Source organism: Salmo salar, chromosome 29, assembly GCF_965601325.2.
Source record: "Salmo salar chromosome 29, fSalSal1, whole genome shotgun sequence".
Lineage (NCBI taxonomy): Eukaryota > Metazoa > Chordata > Actinopteri > Salmoniformes > Salmonidae > Salmo > Salmo salar.
Window position 1 is genome coordinate 36569534 of NC_138319.1, and position 21615 is coordinate 36591148.

Sequence of the window (21615 nt, forward strand, 5' to 3'; positions counted from 1 at the left end):
CCTCTCTGCCTAACAATGGAGATGTCTACAGACCAGGAGGCCTCTCTGCCTAACAATGGAGATGTCTACAGACCAGGAGGCCTCTCTGCCTAACAATGGAGATGTCTACAGACCAGGAGGCCTCTCGGCCTAACAATGGAGATGTCTACAGACCAGGAGGCCTCTCTGCCTAACAATGGAGATGTCTATAGACCAGGAGGCCTCTCTGCCTAACAATGGAGATGTCTATAGACCAGGAGGCCTCTCTGCCTAACAATGGAGATGTCTATAGACCAGGAGGCCTCTCTGCCTAACAATGGAGATGTCTATAGACCAGGAGGCCTCTGCCTAACAATGGAGATGTCTATAGACCAGGAGGCCTCTCTGCCTAACAATGGAGATGTCTAGAGACCAGGAGGCCTCTCTGCCTAACAATGGAGATGTCTATAGACCAGGAGGCCTCTCTGCCTAACAATGGAGATGTCTATAGACCAGGAGGCCTCTCTGCCTAACAATGGAGATGTCTATAGACCAGGAGGCCTCTCTGCCTAACAATGGAGATGTCTACAGACCAGGAGGCCTCTCTGCCTAACAATGGAGATGTCTACAGACCAGGAGGCCTCTCTGCCTAACAATGGAGATGTCTATAGACCAGGAGGCCTCTCTGCCTAACAATGGAGATGTCTATAGACCAGGAGGCCTCTCTGCCTAACAATGGAGATGTCTATAGACCAGGAGGCCTCTCTGCCTAACAATGGAGATGTCTATAGACCAGGAGGCCTCTCTGCCTAACAATGGAGATGTCTATAGACCAGGAGGCCTCTCTGCCTAACAATGGAGATGTCTATAGACCAGGAGGCCTCTCTGCCTAACAATGGAGATGTCTATAGACCAGGAGGCCTCTCTGCCTAACAATGGAGATGTCTATAGACCAGGAGGCCTCTCTGCCTAACAATGGAGATGTCTATAGACCAGGAGGCCTCTCTGCCTAACAATGGAGATGTCTACAGACCAGGAGGCCTCTCTGCCTAACAATGGAGATGTCTACAGACCAGGAGGCCTCTCTGCCTAACAATGGAGATGTCTATAGACCAGGAGGCCTCTCTGCCTAACAATGGAGATGTCTATAGACCAGGAGGCCTCTCTGCCTAACAATGGAGATGTCTATAGACCAGGAGGCCTCTCTGCCTAACAATGGAGATGTCTATAGACCAGGAGGCCTCTCTGCCTAACAATGGAGATGTCTATAGACCAGGAGGCCTCTCTGCCTAACAATGGAGATGTCTATAGACCAGGAGGCCTCTCTGCCTAACAATGGAGATGTCTATAGACCAGGAGGCCTCTCTGCCTAACAATGGAGATGTCTACAGACCAGGAGGCCTCTCTGCCTAACAATGGAGATGTCTACAGACCAGGAGGCCTCTCTGCCTAACAATGGAGATGTCTATAGACCAGGAGGCCTCTCCGCCTAACAATGGAGATGTCTATAGACCAGGAGGCCTCTCTGCCTAACAATGGAGATGTCTATAGACCAGGAGGCCTCTCTGCCTAACAATGGAGATGTCTATAGACCAGGAGGCCTCTCTGCCTAACAATGGAGATGTCTATAGACCAGGAGGCCTCTCTGCCTAACAATGGAGATGTCTATAGACCAGGAGGCCTCTCTGCCTAACAATGGAGATGTCTATAGACCAGGAGGCCTCTCTGCCTAACAATGGAGATGTCTATAGACCAGGAGGCCTCTCTGCCTAACAATGGAGATGTCTATAGACCAGGAGGCCTCTCTGCCTAACAATGGAGATGTCTATAGACCAGGAGGCCTCTCTGCCTAACAATGGAGATGTCTACAGACCAGGAGGCCTCTCTGCCTAACAATGGAGATGTCTATAGACCAGGAGGCCTCTCTGCCTAACAATGGAGATGTCTATAGACCAGGAGGCCTCTCTGCCTAACAATGGAGATGTCTATAGACCAGGAGGCCTCTCTGCCTAACAATGGAGATGTCTATAGACCAGGAGGCCTCTCTGCCTAACAATGGAGATGTCTATAGACCAGGAGGCCTCTCTGCCTAACAATGGAGATGTCTACAGACCAGGAGGCCTCTCTGCCTAACAATGGAGATGTCTATAGACCAGGAGGCCTCTCTGCCTAACAATGGAGATGTCTAGAGCAGGAGATCAAGAGAATGATCCAAGGAAAGAGGCTCCTAGAAAGCACTTCCTCTTGTTCTTCTTCTTACCACACAGTTCTTTGAGTTGTCCTCCTTAACCTGTTAGGGCTAGGGGGCAGTATTGACACAGCCGGATAAAAAACGTACCCGATTTAATCTGGTTACTACTCCTGCCCAGTAACTAGAATATGAATATAATTATTGGCTTAGGATAGAAAACACCCTAAAGTTTCTAAAACTGTTTGAATGGTGTCTGAGTATAACAGAACTCATATGGCAGGCCAAAACCTGAGAAGATTTCAAGGAGGAAGTGGCCTGTCTGAGAAGTAGTGTTTCATCTTGGCTCTTTTTAATTGAAGACTCAGGATCTGTGCAATAACGTGACACTTCCTACGGCTTCTATAGGCTCTCAGAGCCCGGGAAAAAGCTGAACGATATCGAGGCAGGCTCTGGCTGAAACACTTTATCGCTTTTGGCAAGTGGCCACTCAGAGTACTATGGGCTTAGGCGCGTGCCCGCGTCGACCGAATGCTTTCTTTTCCTTTGTCTGTTTACCTAAACGCAGATTCCCGGTCGGAATATTATCGCTTTTTTATGAGAAAAATGGCATAAAAATTGATTTTAAACAGCGGTTGACATGCTTCGAAGTACGGTAATGGAATATTTAGAAATTTTTTGTCACGAATTGCGCCATGCTCGCCACCCTTATTTACCGTTTAGGATAGTGTCTTGAACGCACGAACAAAACGCCGCTGTTTGGATATAACTATGGATTATTTTGAACCAAACCAACATTTGTTATTGAAGTAGAAGTCCTGGGAGTGCATTCTGACGAAGACAACAAAGGTAATAACATTTTTCTTATAGTAAATCTGACTTTGATGAGTGCTAAACTTGCTGGGTGTCTAAATAGCTAGCCCTGTGATGCCGGGCTATCTACTGAGAATATTCCAAAATGTGCTTTCACCGAAAAGCTATTTTAAAAATCGGACATATCGAGTGCATAGAGGAGTTCTGTATCTATAATTCTTAAAATAATTGTTATGCTTTTTGTGAACGTTTATCGTGAGTAATTTAGTAAATTCACCGGCAGTGTTCGGTGGGAATGCTAGTCACATGCTAGTGTAAAAAGCTGGTTTTTGATATAAATATGAACTTGATTGAACAAAACATGCATGTATTGTATAACATAATGTCCTAGGGTTGTCATCTGATGAAGATCATCAAAGGTTAGTGCTGCATTTAGCTGTGGTTTGGGTTTATGTGACATTATATGCTAGCTTGAAAAATGGGTGTCTGATTATTTCTGGCTGGGTACTCTGCTGACATAATCTAATGTTTTGCTTTCGTTGTAAAGCCTTTTTGAAATCGGACAGTGTGGTTAGATTAACGAGAGTCTTATCTTTAAAATGGTGTAAAATAGTCATATTTAAAAAAAATTGAAGTAATAGCATTTCTAAGGTATTTGAATAACGCGCCACAGGATTCAACTGGCTGTTGAGTAGGTGGGACGCAAGCGTCCCACCTAGCCCATAGAGGTTAACGTCTAAGTTATTTGAACACTCTAGTTAAACGATCGGTAGTCCAGGTTGAATGTTGTAGTTAGTTGGAGACTTAGTTCCAATTAGTTTAAACATTCAGCAGCACAAGAGCTCACCACATAAACCACAAGTTTTCCTCAGTGGTCACAAATGGTTTTCCATTTTAGATTTCTCTTCGAGCGATAAAGGATTTTGGAGACCCAGAGAGAGAGAGAGAACAGCAGCTCCCTATGCTCTCACAGTGCAGGCTTCCTGTCTACCACAAGATGAACTCTCCAGTCACACACAAAACCAGGCTTCCCTTCCAGTGGCTGAACTCTTAGCATCCAGTCTGCTTTCAAGAACTTCTCTCTCTCTCTCTCTCTCTCGCTCCTCTCTGTCGGTATTCCTGGCTGTACGGTACGACCACTCCTTGACGCTAGAACCACTCCTTGACCCTAGAACCACTCCTTGACCCCAGAACCACTCCTTGACCCCAGAACCACTCCTTGACCCCAGAACCACTCCTTGACCCCAGAACCACTCCTTGACCCCAGAACCACTCCTTGACCCCAGAACCACTCCTTGGTCAGTAGGTATTTTGTGGTTCAGAAGTTCCAAAGGGGAACTGCCTCTAGTGGTCAAGCTGATCTACAGCCTGTTTAATGTGCTAAAGCTTTCTCCAACGGCCACAGGGGAAAAGGAAGCAGACATCTCTTCCTTTACCTCCTTTCGAGCATCCAAAAACTCATCTTTCCAGGGAAGAGTGGTGAAGCGTCTCCCATACAGGGTTTAAGGCGATTCCATTAGTTCCAGAAGCTTCGATGTGAGTGACCCTCTCAGACAGCACAGTACAGTTAGTGGTTCCAGGTAGTTTGGTCCCGGGAGGGTCTGTCTGTGAACCCAGCTAGCTAGCTAGCTACATGACATTGGACGCTATCGATGCGTCTATCTGGCAGTTACGTCCCCCCCCCCCCCCCCTCTCCTGCCCCCAACACAGGACATCCTGAAGCTCACTAGAAAACAATGCTAGCACTCGCTCTGTCCAACCACAGTCCAAACGTGGATGTTACAGGCAAAAACGACAATGTTTTCACTTTGAAAGCACAACACTACTGAACGAACATTAATCAACTCCACCTCTCGGCCCGGTGCAGGGGGAAGCTGGCTGACAAAACAGATATTGATGGGAGCAAACATACAACACATGACTTAGCCAGCACACAGGCATCAGGTTATAGGAGGCATCGGGCTACAGGAGGCATCGGGCTATAGGAGGCATCGGGCTATAGGAGGCATCTGGACAGAGGGGGCATCATGGGATTGTGAATCCATCAGAGACCCATATACATGATGTGACTGGACAATGGTTGCAGAATTTCAGTACCATCTCAAAATGTCCATGTTTTTCCCGAAATCCTGGTTACAGCCTTCCAGATGTCCAGATTTCCTGCCAACCAGGATTTCTGGACATTTTGGGAAAGCTACTGGAATGTTGCAATCCTAGATTGGACAGATGTAAAGGGGAAAAGGACACCTCATGTGCCATGTCTTCATTCAGGTCGTGATGATAGATGTTATGTGATAAGGTATCTGAGAAGGACATATCTTAGCTGATGGGTGATACTAGACTTTGCATAATGGACTACGTATTCTCTTTGTATACATTTAATTCATTTTCTCATTGTAACCACACCTTTACTGGCCAATTATAACTACGTACGGCAGGGTTTCCCAAACTCGGTCCTAACATTCACTCCGTCTCTGTGTACCAACACACAATAGTTCCTTCAGTTCTAATTGAAATGAACCCAGGTTGCATACCGAGGTGTAAACCAAGCCTTGGGATCCACTTGGGTTCAACAAGAATAGATTTAGAGTGGAAGGAAAAAAGAGATATTGATAACACACACACACACACACACCTCCCCAGCCTTTTTTCCCCAGGTCAGAGTCACCGTACTTTGCTCTGCCAAAAGTATGCAGCCAAACCAGTCTGCTTTGCAATGCAAATTGAGCCAAGTTAAACTCTACACTGAGATTCTTGTGCACAGGCCAAGTAAAGAATTGCCCTCCGTGGCTGATCATAATCTCTGGGAGAAGGAAGGAGAGGAGTGGAATTATTCATGTTCCATCAGGACAGAAAGACAAAGCACAAAGACTTATTAAAGAGTATTTGAGTCAAACACACTCCTCTCCCCTCCTACCACAAAAAAAATGTGAACATTCTTATTTTTTTTTAAATGGCCAAATATTATATTTCCATGCAAATGTATGTATTCCAAATACATTTACAAATGTATGTCACGCACTAATATACATTTCAAATATTTTAATTTTTTTTTTTCCTGTGTGGGTGGATTAAATAGATCATCAATATAATGTCACAATAAGGTGAGGAGCTTTCGATTTGCCTGCTGGGGGGCAAGGAAACCCGCAGCGCCGCTAAAACTAATGACAACTACGTGCCGTTTTTCAAGGCATTGTTAACAAAATACATATACTCTTCAGTTGTAATACCATCACCTACTGAAGAACATAGTACAGAACTACACATGTGATATTATTCCACATTTAGCTCTATCATCAGAGTTACACAGCAAGTTACTGCATGATTTATGATCTATCATCAGAGTTACACAGCAAGTCACTGCATGATTTATGATCTATCAGAGTTACACAGCAAGTTACTGCTTGATTTATGCAGTGACTTGCTGTGTAACTCTGATGATAGATCATAAATCATGCAGTGACTTGCTGTGTAACTCTGATGATAGATCTAAATGTGGAATAATCTGAACTCTGTAGTTCTGACTCTGCTCTTCAAGAGGTGATGATATTAAAACCAAAATAGTTACAACATGTATTAAAACAATCCCTTGAAAACGGCACATACAGTAGTTGACAATGGTTGTAGCGGAGCTGGGGGTCTCCATGCCCCCCCCAGCAGCTACATTGAATGCTATTGTGACGTTTTGTTGATAACGACCTATAGGAATTCAGATTTTTTTAAATGACAATAATAAAATGTTCTGTATTTATAAGTCGGGGGTTTGAATCCATGCTGTGGGTGATATTTGAGCAAAGTTTAAAGTCAATTCATCCCCAAAGGCCTGCTGCAAATACAACCCCTAGTTGTGCTACAGAGACATAAATGCTGTCCCTGTAATGCTTCGAGCACAAACCTTCTTCCAGACCTGACCAGCTGAGGGAGTTAGGACTGCAGAGTGTAAGCTGTTAGACAGAGAGACAGGGAGACAGTGTCAGGGAGACAGAATTAGAGAGACAGAATTAGAGAGATAGGGAGACAGTGTCAGGGAGACAGAGAGACAGAAATAGAGAGACAGAAAGAGACAGAAAGAGAGAGACAGGGAGACAGAAAGAGAGAGACAGGGAGACAGAAAGAGAGAGACAGGGAGACAGAAAGAGAGAGACAGGGAGACAGAAAGAGAGAGACAGGGAGACAGAAAGAGAGAGACAGGGAGACAGAAAGAGAGAGACAGGGAGACAGAAATAGAGAGAGAATTAGAGAGACAGAGAGACAAGGAGACAAGAGACAGGGTGTGTGTGAGCCATGTAAGAGAGGGAGATAGGGAGACACGGAGACAGGGTGTGTGAGCCATGTAAGAGAGGGAGATAGGGAGATACGGAGTCGGGAGGGTGTGCGTGAAACGTGTTTATATGCCCTAGCGAGTGCTGCTCACCTTTGACCTGTGCGATGACGGTGCCTGCAGCACTGAGGATGTCGACAGAGTTGAGGGTCTGGTGTTTGTTGATGACGGCCTTCAGCACACGCAGAAGCTCCCCCAGACGCTCATGGACCACCTGGTGAAGACAGTCCTGGTGATCTGGTTGACAAACAGACACAATACTTTTAGTGACCCATCTCATCTCAGTAACACTGTGAACAGGTGTTTGTCTACCACAGAGACTGTTAGTGACCCATCTCATCTCAGTAACACTGTAGAACAGGTGTTTGTCCTAGGGCTGCATGACTTATTGAATTTAGGTCTAAATTGTGATATTGACATGTGCAAAATCCTCCCTTTGACACTGTTAATACAACAACAACTAGACTGTGGTGCCTCCTGCAATGAGATGGGCTAGATTCTCTACATGCACAGAGGATTCTGACCAATCACAAGTGGGCTCTCTCACTCTCTGCATGGCATGCACGTGCTGGTCAATCACAAATCGTCTACACTTAAGAGTGCTCAGTTAGATGCTGGTGAGGAGAGAAAGGGCTTCACAGTGAGGATCGGAAAAATGAGTGCTGCTCGTGCTCACGAGAAAGTCAATTTGGTGCCGAAGAAGGGAGCATCTTTAGTGGTATGGCATTATTTCGGGCTACAGGCGAACCGATGTCAACCAAATTTAAGTGTTGTGCAAAAAGTGTCTCAGAGTTGTGGCGACGACAAGAGGCAACACGACACATTTATTCAATCAATTTGAAGAAGAACCATCCCCTACTTTACAACGATTGCAAGGTGAAAAAAGCCCCTCAGCGACAACCAGCCATCTACATTAAACAGGCATTGATCGCCGATGTGTTTTCATTGTAACTCCCTACATAAAAAACATCCCACAGACCCATAGAAATGACCGAGGCCAAAGACCTGGTTCCTATTTACACAGTCAGCAAAAAAACTGCTTCAAGAAGATGATCAACAAGCTGGACAGGAGATACAAGATTCCATCTCGCAGATATTTCTCCCAAGTCGCCATCCCAACACTGTTTAACACAATTAAGGGAGTTGAAAGGTCAAGTAGAACAACAGAGCCCTACAGTAGTTTGACAGTACACTGTATTGATAAGGAGTTTCAACTGAAAGGTTTGTGCTTGAGGACATCATAAGCTAGTTGCCCGAAGATCACAGGGAGAAAACATGTCTCTGGGGTTGAGAGAAACTTTAGCCGCCTGGGGCCTGAATGAGGAGCAATCAGTGTGCATGTTGATGACTGGACCAAACACGGTAAAGGCCATCACCGTTGATGACTGGACCAAACACGCTAAAGGCCATCACCGTTGATGACTAAACCAAACACGGTAAAGGCCATCACCGTTGATGACTGAACCAAACATGGTAAAGGCCATCACCGTTGATGACTAAACCAAACACGGTAAAGGCCATCACCGTTGATGACTGAACCAAACACGCTAAAGGCCATCACCGTTGATGACTGGACCAAACACGCTAAAGGCCATCACCGTTGATGACTGGACCAAACACGGTAAAGGCCATCACCGTTGATGACTGGACCAAACACGCTAAAGGCCATCACCGTTGATGACTGGACCAAACAATGTTTTGGATACAGGCTGCACCTTGGTAGGCTATGTGTTACATGTTTTTAAGGCACTTTGGTTTAATTACAATTATAATAATGACTGAGCCTACTTACAGTGCATTCTGAAAGTATTCAGACCCCTTGACTTTTTCCACATTTTGTTACATTACAGCCTTATTCTAAAATGGATTTTCCCCCCATCAATCTACACACACACACACAATACCCTACTACACACAATACCCCAGGCTGTATCACATCCAACCGTGATTGGGAGTCCCATAGGGCGGCACACAATTGGCCCAGCATCGTCCGGGTTTGGCCGGGGTAGGCAGTCATTGTAAATAAGAATTTGTTCTTGCTTGACTTGCCTAGAGAGAGACACCCTGCATCCCACTGCTAGATGGGAGACCAGATGCTGCTGGAAGTGATGTTGGAGGACCAGTAGGAGGCACTCTTTCCTCTGGTCCCCCCAAAAATCCCAATGCCAGTGATTGCCCTGTGTAGGGTACCGTCTTTTGGATGGGTGATTACACGGGTGTCCTGACTCTCTGTGGTCACTAAAGATCCCATGGTACTTATCATTAGAGTAAAGGGTGTTAACCCCTGGTGTCCTGGTTAAATTCCCAATCTGGCCTTCATACCATCATGGCCACCTAATCATCCCCAGCTTCCAATTGGCTCATTCATCCCCCCTCCTCTCCCCTGTAACTATTCCCCAGGTCGTTACTGTAAATGAGAATGTGTTCTCAGTCAACTTACCTGGTAAAATAAGGGTTAAATAAATCATACTAATTTGAGAGACAGTTGCTTTCTGACCACATAGAAGGGTATGTGCTTGGCCACCAGAACATTAAGTAGAGACACCTTTGTGATTTTAGAGGCCTTAGCAAACTCAGTGGAGACTGTAAATGTGACTACCTGATAACTAATGTATAAACACACATGACCTGGAGTGGTCTTTCTGTAACTAGTGGTTAGTCAGTTAGACATCCTATCTTATATGTGTAGTAGTGTGTACACCCATCCAGAATAAAACAGACCATTACTAATGCTTCAGTAATTACAGTGCTGCCTGGCTCTATAGATGATAAGAACAAGACTACTTTAGTATTCAACCAGCTTGATAATGTACACATCACATAGTTAGAGGGTGAGCTCATTAGAAAGCAGCTGAATGGGAGGACAGAATGATCTAACAGTGTCCAGATGCTTGTACAACTCCCTCAAAGCTTTAATTCACCACTGCAGGCCAGTCAATAGGATAGTAACACCGGCTGACAGCCTAGTAGGACACACCCATGACGCTTTTTACCCAGAACCCAGTGAAACTGTGCGCCACAGAGAAGGTCAGAGTCAACACACACACCAACACACAGGCCTGTCAAAGCCACATTTGTGCTGACGGTGGCCCTGGTTACCCTGCTTATGGTAAAGTGGATCAGTGTCGTCCCTGGTTACCCTGCTTATGGTAAAGGGGATCAGTGTCGCCCCTGGTTACCCTGCTTATGGTAAAGTGGATCAGTGTCGCCCCAGGTTACCCTGCTTATGGTAAAGGGGATCAGGGTCGCCCCTGGTTACCCTGCTTATGGTAAAGTGGATCAGTGTCGCCCCAGGTTACCCTGCTTATGGTAAAGGGGATCAGGGTCGCCCCTGGTTACCCTGCTTATGGTTATTAAGGGGATCAGGGTCGTCCCTGGTTACCCTGCTTATGGTAAAGGAAATCAGTGTCGCCCCTGGTTACCCTGCTTATGGTAAAGGAAATCAGGGTCGCCCCTGGTTACCCTGCTTATGGTAAAGAGAGTCAGGGTCGCCCCTGGTTACCCTGCTTATGGTAAAGGAAATGAGGGTCGCCCCTGGTTACCCTGCTTATGGTAAAGGAAATGAGGGTCGCCCCTGGTTACCCTGCTTATGGTAAAGGAAATCAGGTTCGCCCCTGGTTACCCTGCTTATGGTAAAGGGGATCAGTGTCGCCCCTGGTTACCCTGCTTATGGTAAAGGAAATCAGGGTTGCCCCTGGTTACCCTGCTTATGGTAAAGGAAATCAGGGTCGCCCCTGGTTACCCTGCTTATGGTAAAGGAAATCAGGGTCGCCCCTGGTTACCCTGCTTATGGTAAAGGGAATCAGGTTCGCCCCACTCCATACAGTACAGACCAACCACAGCCAGTCTCCATTCACAGTCCGTTATGATGTAGATTAGTCCTCTTTGTGCTAAATAGACTGTCACAACAATGGCTCCTGGGAGAACACCTGCTATTGGCTCCAGGGAGAACACCTGCTATTGGCTCCAGGGAGAACACCTGCTATTGGCTCCAGGGAGAACACCTGCTATTGGCTCCTGGGAGAACACCTGCCATTGGCTCCTGGGAGAACACCTGCCATTGGCTCCTGGGAGAACACCTGCCATTGGCTCCTGGGAGAACACCTGCCATTGGCTCCAGGGAGAACACCTGCCATTGGCTCCAGGGAGAACACCTGCCATTGGCTCCAGGGAGAACACCTGCCATTGGCTCCAGGGAGAACACCTGCCATTGGCTCCAGGGAGAACACCTGCCATTGGCTCCAGGGAGTATGACAGCTCCCAGTTCTCCCACCAGTCTCTCCAGTCTTCAGGTCTGCCTGACGATAACCAGTTATGAGTACTTCACAGCGTGGCTCCTCTCTCACCACATGCAAGCTTCCTAGATGCTAAACAAGGCTAATTATTCTGGACATCATAAAACACACTTGAGCACCAAGTTAAGAGACACCATGTACTGTACGCAGTAACATGCCAACATCACTTTCTTACTATTGTCTCCTGCTCCCCCACACCGGCATTCAACGTTGCTGGTCTACTAGCCACCGGTCCTGGCAACCCACATTGCGCCCACCTGGCAACCATCATTGCGCCCACCTGGCAACCATCATTGCGCACACCTGCTCCCCATCGTTATGCAAACCTGGACCATCACCACCCTTCATGATTATTATTATTAAACTCACCTTCTGCACCTGCTTCCTGACTTCCGGAGTATATGTTACAATCATACCGGACACATAACATCCCACTGAATGAGCTAACCACTAGCTACTGTTTGGCTAGCAGACTCAATTCACTCACGTGTATTTAGAGTTAATAAGGAAAAGATTAGCCCTTCCTGGTTCCCGTCATGCATGTTGGCACATAGTGCAGGATGTCAGATTCATTCTGCCTGGTCCTTTGATCCAGCATTGTGCTGGGAGTGGCAAATTGGAGGGGTCTCTTAATTGAATCTAATGGATACATTTGCCATGTTGGTTTCAAATCCTTACGCCGTGATCAGGTTCCGGTCGGAACAGGAAATGATCCAACTTACTAACTTGTAGAAAGATGATCCTTAGTTCCTCACTTGGAAATTAAAATCAGAAGCTCTACGCAAATAACTTACATTCATTTTAACTCGGAGATTGTGAGTTTCCGATAGCCAACGACCGGGGCATTAATCCAAGATGGGAGGCATACAGGAAGTCATATGTTGGTTGAAGGAAGGTTTCTGTTGAATGTAATCTAAGAGTCAAATTGACCATCCTTTGTTTTCGGTAGTAAATGTGTGATTGTGTAAATAGATGTTATACTGTCCTTGTCCATACATAATAGTTATGAAGATATTAAATGATTGTTAAAGCTGAGATCTGCATAAGACAAAGCAGAAACTGTTTGTGAAAATACATTAACAACAAAGTAACAAACGGATGTGTCAGTTTCATCGCTACAGATTACAGCTTTAAAAACAGGATAAATAAAGAACTGTGTTGCAAATACCAAAAACATGTCCGGTTTCAAAAGGGAATGATCTGAACATGTCCGGTTTCAAAAGGGAATGATCTGAACATGTCCGGTTTCAAAAGGGAATGATCTGAACATGTCCGGTTTCAAAAGGGAACGATCTGAACATGTCCGGTTTCAAAAGGGAACGATCTGAACATGTCCGGTTTCAAAAGGGAACGATCTGAATATGTCCGGTTTCAAAAGGGAACGATCTGAATAAGGTATGATCTGCATCCGTTCCTACACTCATCAACTGGAGTACTGTGATGGGTAACAGTCAACAGGTGACTAAATGTTTGGCCAGGTAGATTGATATCCTGCTGTCTGCTCCAACCACCCTGCTCACTCTGTTGACTACAGGAGACATGGGCTCACTTGGTCAGGCAGAAACCAAATCATGTTTGCGCCCGACCACAATGTGTCCACTGTGGTGGCAGAGTAAATCTAGTTAGTGTTCTCATGTATCGAGGCTCGAGTTCGATCAATCAAACAAACTAATTACAGAGGTTCAACGTCAGGAGTTGACAGCATTTATCTGACTTAATTATCAATTTAGGCTGACAATAGCTTATCAATAGGTTTTTTTTTTTTTTAAACTAACCAAAAACAATCCTTCTTTTTTTCAACAGGTGGAATCAATCCCACCCTGCAACCTAAGACGTACTGTATGTACCAGACACTCAACATGCTCTACTCACACCTACTGTGATGGTCCAGGCCTAAACCACACAAACACAAACAACACTAGACACTACGGAACACAAAGCTTTTACCATCTCATCCTGGAATATACAAGATCTGAGGTCATCTGCCTTTAGCCTTAAAGAACAGGAACCCAGACTTCATCAAATGAATTGGAAATACAGACATTGGTCATCCAACAAGAAACATGGTACAAAGGAGACAGACCCAATAGTTGCCCTCTAGGTTACAGAGAGCAGGTAGTCCCATACAGCAAACTACTAAGTGTGAAACAAGGAAGAGACTCAGGGGGTATGCTCATTTGGTATAGAGCAGACCTAACTCTATTAAATTAATCAAAACAGGAAAATGTTACATCTGGCTAGAAATTAATAAGGAAATGATCTCAACAGAGAAAAATGTCCTCATGTGTGCTACCTATATCCCCCCAATAGGATCCCCATACTTTAATGATGCATGTTCTCTATCCTAGACTACCTATATCCCCCCAATAGGATCCCCATACTTTAACGATGACAGCTTCTCTATCCTAGAGGGGGAGATCAACCATTTCCAGGCTCAGGGACATGTACTAGTCTGTTGGGACCTAAATGCAAGAACTGGACAAGAACCTGACACTTTTAGCACACAGGGGGACAAACACCTACCTGGAGGTGACAGCATTCCCTCTCAAATATGCCCTCCTAGACACTACGACAACATAACCAACAAAAACAGGGGTGTCAACCCACTGCTGCTTCTTCTACAGGCAGATGTGACCCCGCTTCCTCTGTTTAACATGTTTCCATCTATGTAAATAAATACTCCGCCCACACTTCTATTTTTCTAATATTTTTTTTAATACTTTAGATTTTATTTTGAAATATGCAGATCGATGAATTAAAAGTAAACTTATATATCTGACAGCCAACTTTCTAACTCTGCCCATAACTTTGGGAATTTAAAGTACTCCCAGAAGGCATGTATTTTTGAGTCATCGGTCCAAACTTCCATCCCCTACTGAGAAGTGAATCTTGCACAGCCGTTATACGTGATAATTAGGCCAAGGCCCTGGTTTATACAAAACTGGGGGAAAAAAGCTAATTTAAGACATTTCAATCAGCTTATTAGCCATGAAGTTGAGTGTAGAGTAGGTTATGCTTCAAAATAAGTTGGTAGAAATCACACAATAATACAACATTTACAGGCTGGAAATGAATGGGACTATTTCTCATGTTCTGGTCGTTTGTGGTTTTCAAATGTGGAGTAACTGCAACTAAATCTTCAAAAGGGGTTGTCTGACTGTTCATTTATAATGGCTTTAAATACGGATCCACTCTCAGCGGCCACAAATGTTTAACTGAGGAATCATCTGGAGACGCTTCTCAACAGCTAGCTACAGTACCTGTTCAACAACCCCTCACCTTGATAGCTGTTGAGAACAGCTAGCTACAATACCTGTTCAACAACCCTCACCTTGATAGCTGTTCTCAACAGCTAGCTACAATACCTGTTCAACAACCCTCACCTTGATAGCTGTTCTCAACAGCTAGCTACAATACCTGTTCAACAACCCTCACCTTGATAGCTGTTCTCAACAGCTAGCTACAGTACCTGTTCAACAACCATTCCCACTTTGAGAAACATCCTTACGTAGTAGCACGAGTAGTTAAAAACACAAAGTCATGAGGGATACACGCTTTAAATCCATCAAAAGAGGGGATATTGTGACATAACTGATAACGAAAACAACCATGTAAATGTGTGATCATATGGTGAGGTACTGCATGTACAGTAGGTAAAGCTATAACACTACCTACTCCTCAAAACACTCTGCACAGGGGAGCAGAAAAGGGACCGGGACCCCATCTCTATGGCATATCGTGGTGCAGCTTGGGGTAGGGGAGGTCTTCAATCCCTCTCCATCGATTCTGTCTGCTCTGTGACCCACAGTGTGTGTGGAGTGTCTCCTCTTAAAAGACAAACACTCAAACACATACACTGCACACACACTCTCAGAACCCCAATGTACACATAGACAAGGGAAATAAGCTTTCATCCATAAATCAACCATAAAATGTGTGATGACAGCAACCATTTTAAATTAGGAGTGAAGCAACCGTCAGCCGTATGGACACCAGTCACACCATTAGCTTCTATAGAGGTTTTCACCCCTCTCCATTGACCCTCCACTCCTTAATGTCATCATCACAACACCCCCAACCATGGCAAAAAAAAAATATTCATACTTATCAACGGGTCAAGGCACTACCATTTGGCAATGAACAGACTTCACAAAAGACATTCACCATTTTTTTGTTGTCCACTGTTGATCTAAGGCACTAAAGCAACAAGTGAGCATTTGTTCTGCTGGAATGCAGGGCATGCAGAGGAAAGAGCTGCCTACAGTATCGAGACAGAAAGATTTTTCCCCCCCTCCACCACTATCAACATGATTAGCTGTGCCTGTGGCACTGACCGACATGGTACAAGTCAATATTGATACAACAGTTAAAAATACACACAGGTAATCCACCAGTAGCTTTCACCGGGCAGAGAGGGGGAGAGCTACTGTACCTGTCGGACAGACAAGCAGGAGATGAAAATGGTTGAAAATATAACAAAGGATTCTTCGAGAGTGTGAACACATACAGTTGCGGTTGGGAAGTTTGCATACACTTTAGCCAAATACATTTAAAAACTCAGTTTTTCACAATTCCTGACATTTAATCCTAGTAAAATATTCCCTGTTTTAGGTCAGTTAGGATCACCACTTTATTTTAAGAATGTGAAATGTCGGAATAATTTACATTTTAGTCATTTAGCAGCCGCTCTTATCCAGAGCGACTTACAGTAGTGAATGCATACATTTCATTTCATGCATTTTTTATTTTTTTTTGGTACTGGCCCCCCGTGGGAATCGAACCCACAACCCTGGCGTTGCACACACCATGCTGGCGTTGCAAACACCATGCTCTACCAACAGAGCCACAGTTGGTAAAGAGAATGATTTATTTCAGCTTTTACTTCTTTCATCACATTCCAAGTGGGTCAGAAGTTTACATACACTCAATTAGTATTTGGTAGCGTTGCCTTTAAATTGTTTAAGCTTACCACAATAAGTTGGGTGAATTTTGGCCCATTCCTCCTGACAGAGCTGGTGTAACTGAGTCAGGTTTGTAGGCCTCCTTGCTCGCACACGCTTTTTCTGTTCTGCCCACAAATTTTCTATACGATTAAGGTCAGGGCTTTGTGATGGCCACTCCAGTACCTTGACTTTGTTGTCCTTAAGCCATTTTGCCACAACTTTGGAAATATTCTTGATCATTGCCCATTTGGAAGACCCATTTGCGACCAAGCTTTAACTTCCTGACTGATGTCTTGAAATGTTGCTTCACTATATCTACGTAATTTTCCTACATCATGATGCCATATATTTTGTGAAGTGCACCAGTCCCTCCTGCAACAAAGCACCCCCACAACATGATGCTGCCACCCCTGTGCCACACGGTTGGGATGGTGTGCTTCGGCTTGTAAGCCTCCCCCTTTCTCCTCCAAACATAACGATGGTCATTATGGCCAAACAGTTCTATTTCTGTTTAATCAGATCAGAGGACATTTCTCCAAAAAGTATGATCTTTGATCCCATGTGCAGTTGTAAACCATAGTCTGGCTTTTTATGGTGGTTTTGGAGCGGTGGCTTCTTTGCTGAGCGGCCTTTCAGGTTATGTCGATATAGGACTTGTTTTACTGTGGATATATACTTTTGTACACGTTTCCTCCAGCATATTCATAAGGTCCTTTGCTGTTGTTATGGGATTGACTATCACTTTTCGCACCACAGTACGTTCATCTCTAGGAGACAGAATGCGTCTCCTTCCTGAGCTGTATGACGGCTGCGTGGTCCCATGGTGTTTATACTTGCATACTTTTATTTGTACAGATGAACGTGGTACCTTCAGGTGTTTGGAAATTGCTCCCAAGGATGAACCAGACTTGTGGAGGTCTACAATTTTTTGTCTGAGGTCTTGGCTGATTTCATTTGATTTCCCCATGATGTCAAGCAAAGATTTATTGAGTTTGAAGGTAGGCCTTGAAATACATCCACCGGTACACCTCCAATTAACTCAAATGATGTCAATTAGCCTATCAGAAGCTTCTAAAACCATTACATAATTTTGGGGAATTTTCCAAGCTGTTTAAAAGGCACAGTCAACTTGGTGTATGTAAACTTCTGACCCACTGGAATTGTGATACAGTGAATTATAAGTGAAATAATCTGTTTGTAAACAATTGCTGTAAAAATGACTTGTGTCATGCACAAAGTAGATGACTCCAAGCTAAGTGTATATAAACTTCCAACTTCTACTGTAAAACACACGATAAGGAAGATATGTCACATGAGAAGAGAAGGAGAGATAAAACACTTGCATGTGTTTAGTTAAAAACAACATGAACTTTAGAGTGTAATAAGGCAGGTGCTACAGTAAAAAAGACAAAAACATTGCCATTAATTCGTCCTATTTAGCTAGCTTGCTGTTGCTAGCTAATTTGTCCTGGGATATAAACATTGAGTTGATATTTTACTTGAAATGCACAAGGTCCTCTACTCCACCAATTAATCCACACATAAAACAGTCAACCGAATCGTTTCTAGTCATCTCTCCTCCTTCAAGGCTTTTTCTTCTCTTGACTTTATATTGCGATTGGCAACTTTCATAAATTAGGTGCATTACCGCCACTGACCTCGTTCGTCTTTCAGTCACCCACGTGGGTATAACCAATGAGGAGATGGCACGTGGGTACCTGCTTCTATAAACCAACGAGGAGATGGGAGAGGCAGGACTTGCAGCGTGATCTGCAAATCTACATTTATTTTGCAACGCTCGCGCACGTGACGCGAATGGTGTGGTCAGCCTGTAAGACACTACCAAAAGTGACACTGTGTTGACCAGAGCTTGTCTGTAGTTCACATATGGGCTGATTGAAGAGTTTAAACAAAGACGGGCAGACAGACCCTCCTGGCCAGGGCGTACAAAGGCATACCAACCCAGACTAACAGACTGTCCTGTCTCCCCTCTGAGTGCTGCTGAAGGCCTGGATCACACCGCTGACAGAGTGATGCTGAAGGCCTGGATCACGCCGCTGACAGAGTGATGCTGAAGGCCTGGATCACACCACTGACAGGAGGAGAGGCTTTACATATCTGGTGGTCAGGAAAAACTCCTCGCCCTAGCTATCCATACATACACTGCCTCAGTACTGCCAGGAGGATCACGTCGTGGAGCAAGCCTCCACACTGCCTCAGTACTGACAGGAGGATCACGTCGTGGAGCAAGCCTCCACACTGCCTCAGTACTGCCAGGAGGGTCACGTCTTGGAGCAAGCCTCCACACTGCCAGGAGGGTCACGTCTTGGAGCAAGCCTCCACACTGCCAGGAGGGTCACGTCTTGGAGCAAGCCTCCACACTGCCAGGAGGGTCACGTATTGGAGCAAGCCTCCACACTGCCAGGAGGGTCACGTCTTGGAGCAAGCCTCCACACTGCCAGGAGGGTCACGTCTTGGAGCAAGCCTCCACACTGCCTCAGTACTGACAGGAGGATCACGTCGTGGAGCAAGCCTCCACACTGCCTCAGTACTGCCAGGAGGGTCACGTCTTGGAGCAAGCCTCCACACTGCCAGGAGGGTCACGTATTGGAGCAAGCCTCCACACTGCCAGGAGGGTCACGTCTTGGAGCAAGCCTCCACACTGCCAGGAGGGTCACGTCTTGGAGCAAGCCTCCACACTGCCTCAGTACTGACAGGAGGATCACGTCGTGGAGCAAGCCTCCACACTGCCTCAGTACTGCCAGGAGGGTCACGTCTTGGAGCAAGCCTCCACACTGCCAGGAGGGTCACGTATTGGAGCAAGCCTCCACACTGCCAGGAGGGTCACGTCTTGGAGCAAGCCTCCACACTGCCAGGAGGGTCACGTATTGGAGCAAGCCTCCACACTGCCAGGAGGGTCACGTCTTGGAGCAAGCCTCCACACTGCCTCAGTACTGCCAGGAGGGTCACGTCTTGGAGCAAGCCTCCACACTGCCAGGAGGGTCACGTATTGGAGCAAGCCTCCACACTGCCAGGAGGGTCACGTCTTGGAGCAAGCCTCCACACTGCCAGGAGGGTCACGTCTTGGAGCAAGCCTCCACACTGCCATAGTGGTCTACAACACTGCACATGAATATTCTATAAATAACATGAGTTACACAGTTCTGAACAAGCTAACCTGACACAGGATATTCATCAACATATAGAACTGATTTGCATGGAATATGGATATTTGTCTGTACATGTAAAGCTGTCGTATCTACGTGAACAGTTACTGTATGGTCATAGCTGAGGCACGTCTAATGCCTCTATTTCTCCCATAGCGCCCTGTTCTCTTCAGCATGAGCAAGTCATTTTCTGTCGGTGTTGTTTTTCCATTCTTAAATGTCTGACACACAAAACAACCATCATTCTGCCTCAGGGAGCTATGAGAGAATGAGATAACTAGTGACACACCTGTCCTGTCCAGCAGAGCACAAATACAGTAGATTACAGTACACACTAGTGCAATATTATTTTTACGCTAGTTGGCTGTACGTGCACCAAAACTCCAGCATTTTTTCCTTCATAGCTTGTTCTCCATTTACTTTTTAAATAGTGATACAAAAAAAAAATTGTGCATTGTTATTTCCGTGACACACAGTCTTTAAAAAAATCCAGATAAAATCAGGCTCCCTCCAAAACAGAGACCCTGAATGGGGTCAACCTCTGGGGAGAACAGAGACCCTGAATGGGGTCAACCTCTGGGGAGAACAGTCAGTCCATTACTAAGATGAAGAACAAGAAGAAAGGACAGATATCACGATATAGCTGTTCTTAGATCACACTCACTAGAAGGCAGATCATACAGACATTGTTTTTAACCATGCAAAATATTCTATTGATGATAACACGTAATACATTTCCATTCTTACCAGTGATTCCACAAAGTATTTGCACTCACTGACCTCCATGACTGGCCAGAGCACCAAATGGCTGTTGTGACCCTTGGGCGAACCCCACAGAAGTACTCCCAACCGATTACTGACATGTCCTTCAAAAAGAGGCTATTGGACAATGTCATAACCTCTCAGGATATTTAAAACAAATCCCCCCACATTGTTAACACATCATTATGAAAACCAACTCAAACCCTGGACAACCGAAACAAGATAAAACAACCCCTCCCCCACCCACTGACAAATGCTTACAAAGATTTGTAAAGAGAAGTAGGTTTCCCTCGCCAGTCCATCCAAACTAAATCGGAACTGTCTGCAACCAACTGATAAATCGCCATTTAAGGTGACATGCAGAAAAGAAAAAAAAAAGAAAACCGGCATAAAAAAAATAAATACAAAAAATAACTGAAACTTGCCGTGTGGTTCCCCAGGGATCGGTCCTAAGGCCACTGTTATTCTTACATAGGAAAGTATATATCCGACACTGCCAGTTAGCTACAAGCATGCTAGTCTGAAGAAGCTTCTACTTGAAACAAAGGGTATTAGATCGTGAATACAGCCCTCTGTTGGCAAGGTCACAAGAGTCCAGACCTGAACATAACTCTTGACTATTGGGTCTGCTATGCTATGCAATGCTATGCTATGCTATGCAATGCTATGCTATGCTATGCTATGCTATGCAATGCTATGCTATGCTATGCGTGGCAAGGAGCTGGAGAGAGAAAGAGGGAGAGGAGGATTCCCTCTCTTCATTAATGACCAGGGTAATGAGAAAGCCTAGCTGTTGTCACACGTAGCAGAGACAATAGAGTCATAAATTGGATTAGGGATTCAAATCACTTCCATTCTAACCATAAACCAGTGATTCGTAACAGCAGCGTGTTACTACGCTAAAGCCCAACCCTGCCCTCCCAACCGCCAACAATCACACTTTGGAGACAGTCAGTAAACACGAAACACGAATCATTTTGATATGATCGCTTTTGTGCAAGTTCATTTCCTCAATTCTATTTGTAGAGAGTACAAATGACAAACTGTGGCCAGTGACTCACTCGGATGTGGCCGCTAACATGGCCGCTAACATGGCCGCTAACATGGCCAAACTGTCAGGGCCATTATTAAACTGATCTGACTTCTTCAACAACAGCTAAATCTGGAC

The 21615-nt window shown here is 45.2% G+C and overlaps 1 protein-coding gene across 1 annotated transcript in view; it reads right to left on the bottom strand.

Annotated features, from left to right (window-relative positions):
• Positions 1-21615, bottom strand: part of LOC106590644 (rho GTPase-activating protein 29) — a 70211-nt gene that overhangs the window by 34713 nt on the left and 13883 nt on the right. The window contains exon 3 of the mRNA XM_045710913.2: positions 7374-7517. Coding sequence (XP_045566869.2) covers positions 7374-7517 — 144 coding nt within the window. The remainder of the gene's footprint in view (positions 1-7373; positions 7518-21615) is intronic.